Below are 11,466 nucleotides of genomic sequence, written 5' to 3'. Positions count from 1 at the left end.
ACAGATGGAATCAAGAGGGGGGCAAGACCACTTTATTTGCTTTACACAAATAAGATACAGGTTAACATCCACAAAGAAACAAACACAAAAAAAGAGGCCATTTTTGCACGCGAGCTGGCCAAGGGCATAGCTTTTATGAAACCAGGGACACTTCTTTAAAAAAAAAAAAAAGGCAATTGTAGGTATGTGGAAGCTGGGAACCTTGTGCAAGGCCCAAGGGTGTTTGTCGTTCCAATTATAGGACAGAACTGTGTTCATACTCTACCGCTTTTGACAGCGCTCCCGAAGGTTTCCATAACAAGGCTTGCTTTTTAAATAAAGGTTTGAAGGATTGCATAGATTCAAAGGCTCAGTGGTCCTCTAATTCCTTTTTGATCTCTGAAATGTATGGATGATCTTTCCCGTGTGCTACTTCCATGATCGCAATTGCCTATGAAAAGGAAAAAAAAAATATTCACACAATTGATTCATATATAACACCAGGCTATAAATACTCGCTTTAGAGGTTTGAAACAGTCTGACACCTCTGGCTACTTTTTGTCCCCTTGTAGTCATAAACCCAGTAGGAAATAAAATGAAATTCAAAACTAAGTAATAAAGGTTTTACATTCAGAGAATGCATCTTTCATCTTAAAGGATCCCAAAGCACCTTTCAAAATGATATTCCTGACAAAACTACTTTGAATGCAACCAGCTCCAGGACAGAAAACCGTGAGTGAGGTGGGTAATATCCTGGCAGAAAACTTAACCGGCATCAGACAGAGCTCTGTTCCTTCCCATTTACCCGTCAGCTGTCGGGCCGACGAGCAGGCCCGCTTCACAAGTTACCTTAAGGCCTTTCAGACTTCAATGGGGCTGCCAGTGCTTTACCAAGGAAGCAATTGCTGAGGCAACAGCGAGGTCTTGTCAGACTGGGACAGACACTGCTGTGCCTCACTCCCTGCCGTGGCGCCCGCTCTCCTTCCAAGAGTGAGCGCTTACAGGCAGCCAGACCCACCGACTTGCGCTTTCCTGCCGCTATCCACGCTGTGTTCCGCCTCACAAAAGGACAGCAGTGGCCCCAAACAGATACAATAAAAGGCAGCAGTAGGTAGCACTGCAAGAAGCAAGTTCAGAATAAGCCTGCGAACATCTGAAGACCACAGCACTAAGATAAAGTGAGGAATTGCTGCATCCTCACCCTCATGGCTTTTAGTCATTTTCTCCTCAGGAAACTTATGGAATCCTGCTCTTATACTTGTTAAGTCAGTACAACAGGAGCCTTTGGTTCCACCTCAGCAGCTGTGAGAAATGCCTCCACTCCCCCTCCTGCCCAGAAGAAGAAAGAAGGGCCTTCTCCCTGAGCTGCTAGCAAACTGAGCGAGAACAATGCTTTTGTTTTCCCACTACACCCCAAACATCAGGGGCTGGGGTAACTTTGGGCAGTTCCTGGAGGCAGCTTTTGGAAGCGAGTCATTAGAAAATGTTTGTGTTAGGAAGCAAGCTATGCCAACGAATCTACCTACAGTTCCCAACCTCCCATCCCATGCTTCTACTGGCACAAATCCCAGTTTTAATCTAAGCTTTCAACACCACAATGCAGGAAAACCTACGCTGATCTTAAACTAGGCAACAGTTAAAATATCAGAGCCTATATTCTTGGTGTGTTTTTCACCGTGGCTGGATGGCTCTCTCATTGCTGCCTAAAAACTTGCCAGCATCTAAACAGCAAGAAAAAAAATAACGGTGACATTCCACACCAAGTCATTATATGCTACAGTAGGCACTGATGCTTAAGAAACCAAGATAAACTTCTGTCCAACAACAAGGGAAGAAAGTCAAGAAATGTGGTACAAACTAGTAAAAAAAAAAAAGGAATGAAACTCTAAAAACCAAGGAACAGGCCGATAAAAATGGGTGAGGAAAAATGTAAAACCAAAGGCCACGTTTGCCAATGTCAGCGTTACCAGATGCACCGAATTCCCTTCAGCTATTTAAAACCCGGTTGGTTCCAGAACAAATAACCACCAAAATCACGCCTAGTTTAACTTGGACATAAAAACCAGAGACTTCAGTGAAACACTATGTGCTTTTCCTCAGAGCCAAGCACTTTTTCCGCCCTCACCTGGCACGTGAGGAGAGCGAGCGTTCTGCTTCAGTTACGCTCGTGCAGCTCCGGCTTGGTGAAGAATGCGCAGTAAACGTTTAAGCACAGTGCTCATGTCAGCTGCTGCACCCCATGAAAAGGTGAGATCCCTTCCTGCTACGCGAGAACAGACCCAAGCTGTGTCTTTGGATAACAAAAAACCAGCCAAAAATCCAGTGACCAAATCTACAAGGACACGATGAATTTCCTATCAAGCCAGGCTTAGTGACAGAGCAGCATGTAGCGTTTCAGTGGTCCCGTGACTGATCTCGCCTTATTAATGAAGGAATCAGGAAATAAATACCCTCTTCAGGGCTTTAACTCCAGCAGCTCTGTTCTCCAGCGCCATGTAGAGTCTTCCTAATTTCAGCCACATGGAGGCAACGTTCAGTGAGTAGGAGGGATAATGTTTACTGCAAGACAGAAAGAAACTCGACTTTATCAAACCTGGCAGCGTCATAGCATTTTCCCAGCCCCCAACCCTCTCCTCAGGGATCAAAAAGCTGCCTCTTGTTGCCCCTCCTGCCCATTCAGTGCTCATCCCCTCTGCCATGACTGCCAAGAGTCAGTGCCAATTGTGTCTGGGAGGGGGATGCCTGGCAATTGGGAATTAAACTGAAACTACCATATGCCTCTGAACAGCTGTCAGATGGCGGTGACTTTCTGCCACTAGTTTTAATCTCGCCAGCTACAGAAAGAGCTCACATTGTTCGGAGTTTTTGGAGCCACCCTACACCCACATAAGGAACTCTGCCTGTTCCACAACAGTCGGTCTTTGCCGGCAGGCGAGGGGCCCCGGGCAGCACGTACTGCACACATGCCACACGCTGGGCTAGCAGAGGCCGGAGTGGCAGAGCTGACCTGGAATGCCAGGCTCCCAGGCAGAGGAGCTGGGCAAGTCCCGGGGAAGATAAATAGTACTGCACCCCCGGGGGAGAAGAGGGGGGAGTTGGCTCCTTCTTTGTGTCATTGCTCTCTGCCAAGTGATCTGTGACTTCACGTTGGCAACTGCTGCAAAGGGAGAGCTTTGCTTGCACTCCCTCCGCCTGGCAAGAGTCAGTTCTCCAGATGAGAATCTGCTGGGGAGACTCATGGTGGGATCGGGCACAGCACCTAAGTGTCTGCCTCTAATCAAAAAGATCCCTACTGTAAAAAACATAGAAAAAAATCATGGGAGATGGTACCAGCTTTTTCCTGCAGAGGCTGCGAACTGCCTTGCCCCACATAAGGTTTCAGCCAGCATATGCTCCCAGGCCTCTAGCTGCAGGGCAGTGGAGGAGGGACATCGGGCACTCAGAGCTCCAAGTGCAGGAGCCAAGCGCAGCTCCAGCTCCCTCTGGCGCTCATCCCCAGCCCCGGGACAGGGCTCTGCTCTCCTGCAACCATCCCCGCTCCCCTGCTGCCAAGAGAAAGGGCTGGGAGAGGGCAGGTGGCCAACAGCAGCAGTGAGCTTTGCCTCCACTACTTTACACAGAATACTGACTGCAGATGCAATTGGAAGCTCACTCTTTGTTTAAGTATCAGGACATTACAAATCCTAGAATTTACCTAGCTAAGCAGAACTAGCACAGTACCAAAGGTGGCACAAACTTATTTTGAGAACTCAAAGTAAGGATTTCAGAGCCACGTCTGCTGTATATAGCACAGATGCCATTTTGACAGTAATAAAATCTGTCCCAGCATTCAAACGTTCCTTTCGGAGCAGTGATGTCATGGGTAGTGTGTTTATACATTACACACAGAGAGAAGTGATGATCTCTGCCCAAACTTGTCTTCATTACTCACATCACTGAATTACAGCACTAAAAAAATAAATCAAGGCTCTCATATTTACCTGTATGGTCTGATAATTTTTTGCCCATAACGCAGTGCACCTTCCCAGTCCTGCACGTAGAGACAGACCCCCATGGCCTGGTACATCATATGTAACATATAAACATTACTGTTTTCAAACACTGCACCCATCTTGTCCAAGCTGAGTTCGCAGATCTCCAGTAGTTCACTAGGAGGTATGAAAAAGTCAAGGGACACAACAAATAAATAGTCTCTCATTAGACAAACACCTGGTAATGCCAAAGAAGAATCTATTTAAACTTGTTCAGCATGGTTCTGAGAATCATAGAACGGTAGGGTTGGAAGGGACCTTTAGAGATCATCCAGTCCAACCCCCCTGCAGAAGCAGGTTCACCTAGATCAGGTCACATAGGAACATGTCCAGATGGGTCTTGAAGACCTCCAAGGAAAAAGACTCCACAACCCCTCTGGGCAGCCTGTGCCAGGGCTCCCTCACCTGAACAGTGAAATGTTTTTTTCTTATATTTAAGTGGAATTTTTTGTGTTCCAGCTTCATCCCATTACCCCTTGTCCTGTTGCTAGCTACTATAGAAAAAAGGGATGTCCCAACCTCCTGACACCCACCCTTTAGATATTTGTAAATGTTAATAAGATCACCCCTCAGTCTCCTTTTCTCTAGACTAAACAGCCCCAAGAGAAGCTCTCTTTTCTCTCAAATGGCATCAAAACATCTGGGCTACAACCTCAGAGCTACTTTGAGACGTATATACTATACTCAGAGGTATCCTGCTCATGAGTTTATTGCCCCTCCTACTCAGGTATTCTACAAAATTGTCTTTTAGCTTTAAAAATCTAAAAGTAGCTGTAAAAAACAAACAATAAAAGCAGCTTTCCACACCAGCAATGCATCACAAGAAGGGAGAATGGAATTCCCTAGACTGAGGGCTCATGAAATCACCTGGTCCACTTTTGGCCCACTGAAATCTTACAGTCTTGTCTTCACAGCACCACTGTTACAGTAGGCAGGGGCTTGTGACCATCAGCAATAGCTGCAGCCTCACTTGCAGCCTCCAAAAACAAGGGAACGTGAGACTGACATGAGCACACACACCTGTGCTCACTCCAGTCCCTGGGTCGTGTCATGGAGACAGCCACACGCTGCACTCTTAGGAGCCCAGGGACACACAGGAAGGAATAAACACAAGAACTTTCCATCCCCTCCACCTCCCACATTGTTAAATTGCCCCTTATCTCCAGGATAACTCTTCAGACAAAGAGGAGAGAGGTAAGTTTAGCTTCTAACAATCACAGTACTTCTCCTGCAGGTACTTCTGAAGCAATCCAGCAGGTAAAGACGTTTAGGTCCCACACCAAGGCAGCGGAGGCAGGGTGAGACAAAGGATATATTTGTAGTGCTTGGCTCGCCTGAACTCCTCAATCACGTTCCTGGCATATTTGATCATGTCCCGTACCGTCTCTGCCGCCGGAGGCTCGTTCAGCTTACGGACTGCCAGCTTCTCTTTGTCCTGAAGGAAACACAACGGACCGTGTAAACGCGGGTTCCAAGCCCCACAAATAAAGGTGCACCTGCTATGCAAAATTACTCGAATACAAAAAGGCACAGATGGGAACTTAAGCTCTTCAAAGAACGTAAAAACAAAGGTAGAACGTGCACCTGCAATTTTTCTCTAAAGCCTTGGCTGGGAATCCTAGAATCTTCTGCACCTTCCAGCTCCTCTGCCGTTCTCTAATTCCACGAAGTCCCTTTCTATTGAAAGATCCAAGAGCTTTTTGATTTTCTGATGAAAGCAGTTTTACATAGGAAATTTCACTGCTTCTGAGATATAACAAATTTAGCTTTAAGGCTAGAAAAGCCCAAATAGCTTAGGCCTACCACCAAGTGATAGCTCAGTGGAAAATGAGACGATATTAAATAAAGAAAAGGATCCTTCGTATCTACAGACAAAGCCCCATTGCCACGTATTTCGTTATTTCTGCTGGACAGCGCCGTTTACTTTGATCTTTCTAACTTACTACTTCATGAAGAATCAGCTGCAAACCTGGAGACAATCTTTTGCTGTTTAAACCTCATGTTGTTGGCTACATTTCTTTTTCCTTTATTATTACATCTGCCAGCTGAGAGGGCTATGGGGGGAATCTTTCCAGAGCTGAAGGAGGCTGAGTGACAGGTGATTCCATGAGCAGCACATTGTTGGAAATCACAGATGAAATCTTGTCTTCGTTAAACTCGGTGGCAAAATTATTAAGGTAACTGTGGGGAAAAACACAACTATGGTATCAACAGAACGGCCTCAAACGAAAATATTGGGCACTACTTAGAAAAAAAAGTTACAAAAGATGACACCATTTAGAGGAAGGAGATGGTTGTCTGGTCAGTTTGACAAGCAGCTCTTAAAAGCACACCTTTGTGAAAGCAGGGTAGTGGGGGTAGAAGAATGATCTAGAACTTAAAAGATCAGATTATGCCAGCCAGACTTATCTTGGCTGGAATGAGAGATGAGCCCCACAAAGCTCATTTCTCCCAGGATCTCCAGCGGAGTAGGGTCCAACAGTTGCACAGGCACAGTTGTTTCGGTATCTGCAGGGTTTAGGTTCCTTTTTTTACTCCCATAAGTGCCTTTTTCCGACATGACTAACACCTTGTTTTAAGGAACATCGTCTGCCTTTGTCTTTGGAAGGGCATCAGAGGACGTCTGCTGAACATAAACCTCTTCTGCACCACACAAGGGGCCGTGACTCAGGACCAACCTGTCCATGAGAAGGCCGAAACGACACCACTGCAGGAAAGCCCTTCTCACAGACTCTGCTGGGCCTCAAACTACCCACCAACTCCACCCAACACCCCCCAGAATCGACTGAGATGGCGCAGCTGGGAACTGCAGCGGGACCCCAGAAATGCCCCAAGGAAGGCTCATTCACTGTGAGTTGGGAGAAAACATGCAATTACAAAAAAAAAAAAAAAAGAGTTCTGAGGTGAATTCTTTTGGCTGGGCAGCATAGACACAGGGTAATTACCTACTTTTAACAAAGTTTTCATCTTTGCTTTGTAGCTCAACTTTAAATAGGCCCCTACCAGGAAAATTCCTGATGTGTCATGATTACAGTGGAAAGAATGAGTACCGGAAAGTGTTCTAGAGAGAAAAACACCACCACCACCCTGCTCCATCGTCCTGCTTTCCAAAATGTAATTAAACCAGATAGAATATTACATCTAAAGACTTGGGTAGGTGCCTCGACAGTCAGAAGTGTATTTCCAACCTATTTGATTACCTTTTCTTTGGTAATGCACTCCCTGCAATCGCAATTAAAGAAATAGGAGTCTCTTAACCGGTCATTTCTGTCTTCTGTCGGATACAACAGGTCAATATAGCTGGTGAAGACCTGTATGGTAAAAATCACAGCAGTCAGGGAAAAGCAGCACAACTACAGACAGTTATCGCCACCAGTTCTGATGTACGTAGCGCAACGACTTCCCACTCAGGCAACATACGGATCCCTGCAGTCACATCACCCGCTTGTTCCCTCACATCCCAAGCCTCTCGGCACCATCAGGGGTTGCCATATGTGAATGCAATCTAACAGAGAAGTCTTTCCTTTACTGTTCATTATGGAATTTCCCTCAACTATTACCCTGGCTCAAACCCAGCAGAACAAGATTCAGGTGTGGATAAGGAAACTATCATAGCATAAATCTCAGGCTCCTGTCAAACTACAAAAAGGTGCCTGCTTTTCAGAAGTAAAATAATGATCTCAGTTATCCAGCTTAGGACAAATTACAGTGGCCTGGTTTTTTGGAGGCTGGGATCTAACTCTTTTCTTCCTGAAAACCTGCCCTGAAAAATCAGGGCAACGGCAGTCACTAGTAGCTTTAAAAACTAAGGACAAGTCCTTCAGATCTCTGAAAAGAAGAGAGGTCCAGTGCTTCAGTTCTAGGAGGATGAATACCAGATTTAATTCAGCAGCAATATGTTAAAGCAGAGAAAAAAACCTGCTTTAGAACACTTTAAAGGCCCTTCACACACACTATTCTTAAGTTTTCCTCTACTTCAATGGTCTTCAGAAAAAGAACCCCTACAACTTGCTTCTAACACTCTCTTTTTAAAATAAGATCTCTCCCAAGAAACATGTCATATGCACAGCTCAGCTGATCCTTTTGCAGACCAAGGAGCAGTTTTAGTCCCACTTCCTCATTTACAGTTATTGGAAACATTTTGCTCGGTCTTTAAGGCTTAAGGGTTCTTTCTTCTTTAAAGTACAACGTAAATGTCATTTCATACAGTACACATTCCTCTTACTCTGTGGGAGCTCACACTATCCCTCACACTCCTCTCTCTCCACTCCCTATTTTCAAACCATGTAAAATGCAGGAACAACCGCATTTACAGCAAAAACTTCCAAAATGCTGCGCTGCGATGGCGACACGGAACCTGAAGGTGGAGACAGAGGCCGCCAGACCACACACAGCCCAAGAGCAACCACGAGCTTCCCAACTAAGAAATACTGACACTTGCAAGTCTTAAAAACGCAAATGTCCAAAGGCCTTCAGTGGCCCAGCTTCTAGGACACAACTCAATTCAAACAAGATGCCAAGCAAGGTAAATACTCCCCATCTCTACCTCTCACTGTAAGCCCACCCCAAAAATGCTGAAAATGGCCAGGATTCCACAGTAAAATTCCAAACCCAGGATCTGTCCTTGCCCATTATCACCATGTATTTGCAGTGACTGCCAACATCACAAACAAATCATCCTTATCAAATGGCATAAAAAAAAGTTGCTCACCTGAGTCATTCACCCCTGGCTCCAGCAACTAAACTTGCTTTGTTCACGATGGTGAACAGCTCTACAAAAATAACCTCTCTCCCCTCCTTCAGAAGTAGTATCTCACACTGCAGAAAGTGGCAGGAGTTATCAAAATCAAATCTGAGCTTACTTTGATCAGCATTAACCTTGCCTATTAAATTAATATTAACAAATGAGCCACTGAAACTCTATGCGATCATCATCCCCAGAGAGAATGTTCCGTATCTTCACTTCCTGCAGGTATTTGAACATCCTCCTCAACTCTGTTTAACATCTTGTTTTCCTTTTTTTAAAAAAAAAAACAAAACCAAAAAGCAGCTCTGCTGCTGAAGACTCCCTGCCAAGTTTGTTATTTGATTGAGAAAGTTTCAAGGTAAAGCCAGAGCCTTTCTCCATTTCAGAGAATTTTATCCATCACTGTTCAGCTTCACTGCACCTAAAAACTCTTTCTTGTTCTGTGACTTCCCAGCAAAAGCTGCTGAGGTGGTAATGACCAAGTCCCATGTTTTGTGGACACTCTGTCCAAACATAAGTCAGAAGACTTATCTGTACCCGTTTACTTTGTTTATTCTGGCTTCAATTTCAATACGTTACTATTGTACTGGGAACTATTACAGCAGCAATAATTTGCTTTGATCTTGGAATTTCAAAGCAGCAGCCAAACATCAGTAAACTCAGCCTCATTTTACAGATGGGCAAAGTGAGACAGAAGCTGGCAGATACACAGTGACTTCTGCAGGTGCCCTTCCCTTGTTTTAGCACAAAACAAGACACTGTCTGAGAATCTCTTCAGTCCTCCAGAGCCCCACCAACTTTTCCAAAGCAACATCTTAGACCTCTCTTGAGAATCTAGAGATCCTTCCTCATTGGGATCTTTCCAAAATGTCATCTAATTGATATGAATCCTGAAAAGCAGAACGGACCCGACTTTAGGGTATGTGCGTACAGAGTACAATCAAACACAGAGCATTTACCTCCTCTCCAGGCTCAATCTCTTTAACAGCTCTGACTTCAGCCAAGGTCCCCTTGTAAGTTACAATCACATTTGGGCAACAGCTATGGTTCATCAACGCAACACTGTAAAAGTAGAAAAGTAAACCTCTTCTCCCCACAACCACCAAAAGCAACAGACAAAAAGTTAAACACCACTTCACCAAACAAGTGAGTCTGAAAGACTGAGTCAGTCTCCTTCTAAGCTGTCCTTATTCTGAGGCTTAACATGAAGGTAACCTTAGGAAAATCTGTTGCACTATGATTTATTGTAATGATAGGGACATTGGCTGTGCTAATGAATCATTACTATTTTAAAATCCTATCAGTGCAGGACTAGAAGAGTTATTATTTTCCTATTCTTACAGGGCTATAGGACAGCTGACAGCGGTGTTTGCACAGCTGAACTACCGACACCGTACCCAGATACCCTGGGTAGACTCTTCACCTCACAGAGGAAGAAAACCACATTTAACCTACAGGAAACAAGCACAAGTTACAATGCTGCAAATGACCTTTAGGATGGACATTCCAATTTTAGGTGGCTTCTGTGCAATTGTAAACAGCCTCCTTGTTCAAAACAGGAGGGGGGAAAGATCTGTGTCACTTACACAAGCACGCGACTTACACAAAAACTTGACTGCCACAGAAAAGTCCTCCCTTTTTACTACCAAGCTTGAAGAAAGTTCGACTTGGTGCTTATTTGAGATAAAATGTATCATTTCAATTCATTCTCTTACAATCTAGCAAAATAATAATAGTTTCTTCAGTCTTTTTAGCTCACAGGCATAGCTGTTAAATGGTCAAGATCTACTTCTTGCATGCTGAAGATTTACAAAGGATGGTGCTAGACATGTTTCCAGAACACCCTGATTTACTGCCCTCCTCTCCTCACCATAGCTCTGATACTGGGCATTTCAAGGCTTCAATTTCCAATCTGTAGATGAGGGATACGGACTTGAGACAGACCTGCCTGGAGGAGGAGAATCTGCAAAGCAAGGGTTATCTACTACATTCCTGTATGCAACACTTAGAAAAATCAAGTCCTGCTTTAAATGGGCTTCTGAGTTTCTGATTATTTTGACATGGCTACTTTTTAAATCATTTTAATCATAAGCACTAGTAATCTACACCTCACCAGGAAGTCAACCTAAGCAGATAGTGGCAACACTTTCAGTACGGCATTTGCAAATAACAGGGGCAGAAAATATTCTCCTTTGCTACATACATCTTTAAGCGAGAAGGACAGACTTAAATGGAAGAAGTGTTCCTTAGCCTTAAAGGGAGCCGTGCTCCCCTGTCCACAAACTGCAGTTAACACCTGCAGTTTATTTGTTAAGCCAAGAAGTCTGTACATATTTTTCTCCACTGAGTAAGGAGGCTGAAAAATGTTATGAAAGGGATCAGCTGTTTGCCAAGGAACAAAGGTAGAAGAGCTGTTGTTCAGAGAACACCAGGTGAAGGATTATACCCAGACAAAAAAAAAAGCTGGGAATACAGCAAGTCACCTGCAATCCTTTTCATTTCCCTTTGATCATTACATGATGTCCCTGTCCAGAAATGGCTAGCCAAGTGTTTCCTACCAACATGCAGACAGCTCATAATCTAAACTTTAAAATGAATTACAAGTGCAACTTTATCAAAATTCCCAGATTTTCAGAGAAACTTGTACAAATCATTGGCCATATGATTAGCTACTTAAAGATATTTAAAACAAGGCAAATTAAGTGTTTA

At 44.3% G+C, this 11,466-nt stretch overlaps 1 protein-coding gene across 1 annotated transcript in view; it reads right to left on the bottom strand.

The window, feature by feature from the left end:
* Positions 1-22: 22 nt before the first annotated feature.
* The window catches only part of SMYD2 (SET and MYND domain containing 2), a 30,558-nt gene continuing 19,114 nt past the window's right edge, over positions 23-11,466 (bottom strand). The window contains exons 7-12 of the mRNA XM_061991422.1: positions 9,717-9,819; positions 7,211-7,321; positions 5,325-5,445; positions 3,960-4,134; positions 2,430-2,538; positions 23-430 (exon numbers count right to left, since the gene is read on the bottom strand). Coding sequence (XP_061847406.1) covers positions 350-430; positions 2,430-2,538; positions 3,960-4,134; positions 5,325-5,445; positions 7,211-7,321; positions 9,717-9,819 — 700 coding nt within the window. The 3' untranslated portion in view covers positions 23-349. The remainder of the gene's footprint in view (positions 431-2,429; positions 2,539-3,959; positions 4,135-5,324; positions 5,446-7,210; positions 7,322-9,716; positions 9,820-11,466) is intronic.

This window comes from Colius striatus, chromosome 2 (genome assembly GCF_028858725.1).
Source record: "Colius striatus isolate bColStr4 chromosome 2, bColStr4.1.hap1, whole genome shotgun sequence".
Taxonomy (NCBI): Eukaryota; Metazoa; Chordata; class Aves; order Coliiformes; family Coliidae; genus Colius; species Colius striatus.
This window is presented reverse-complemented; position numbering and strand designations above follow the sequence as displayed.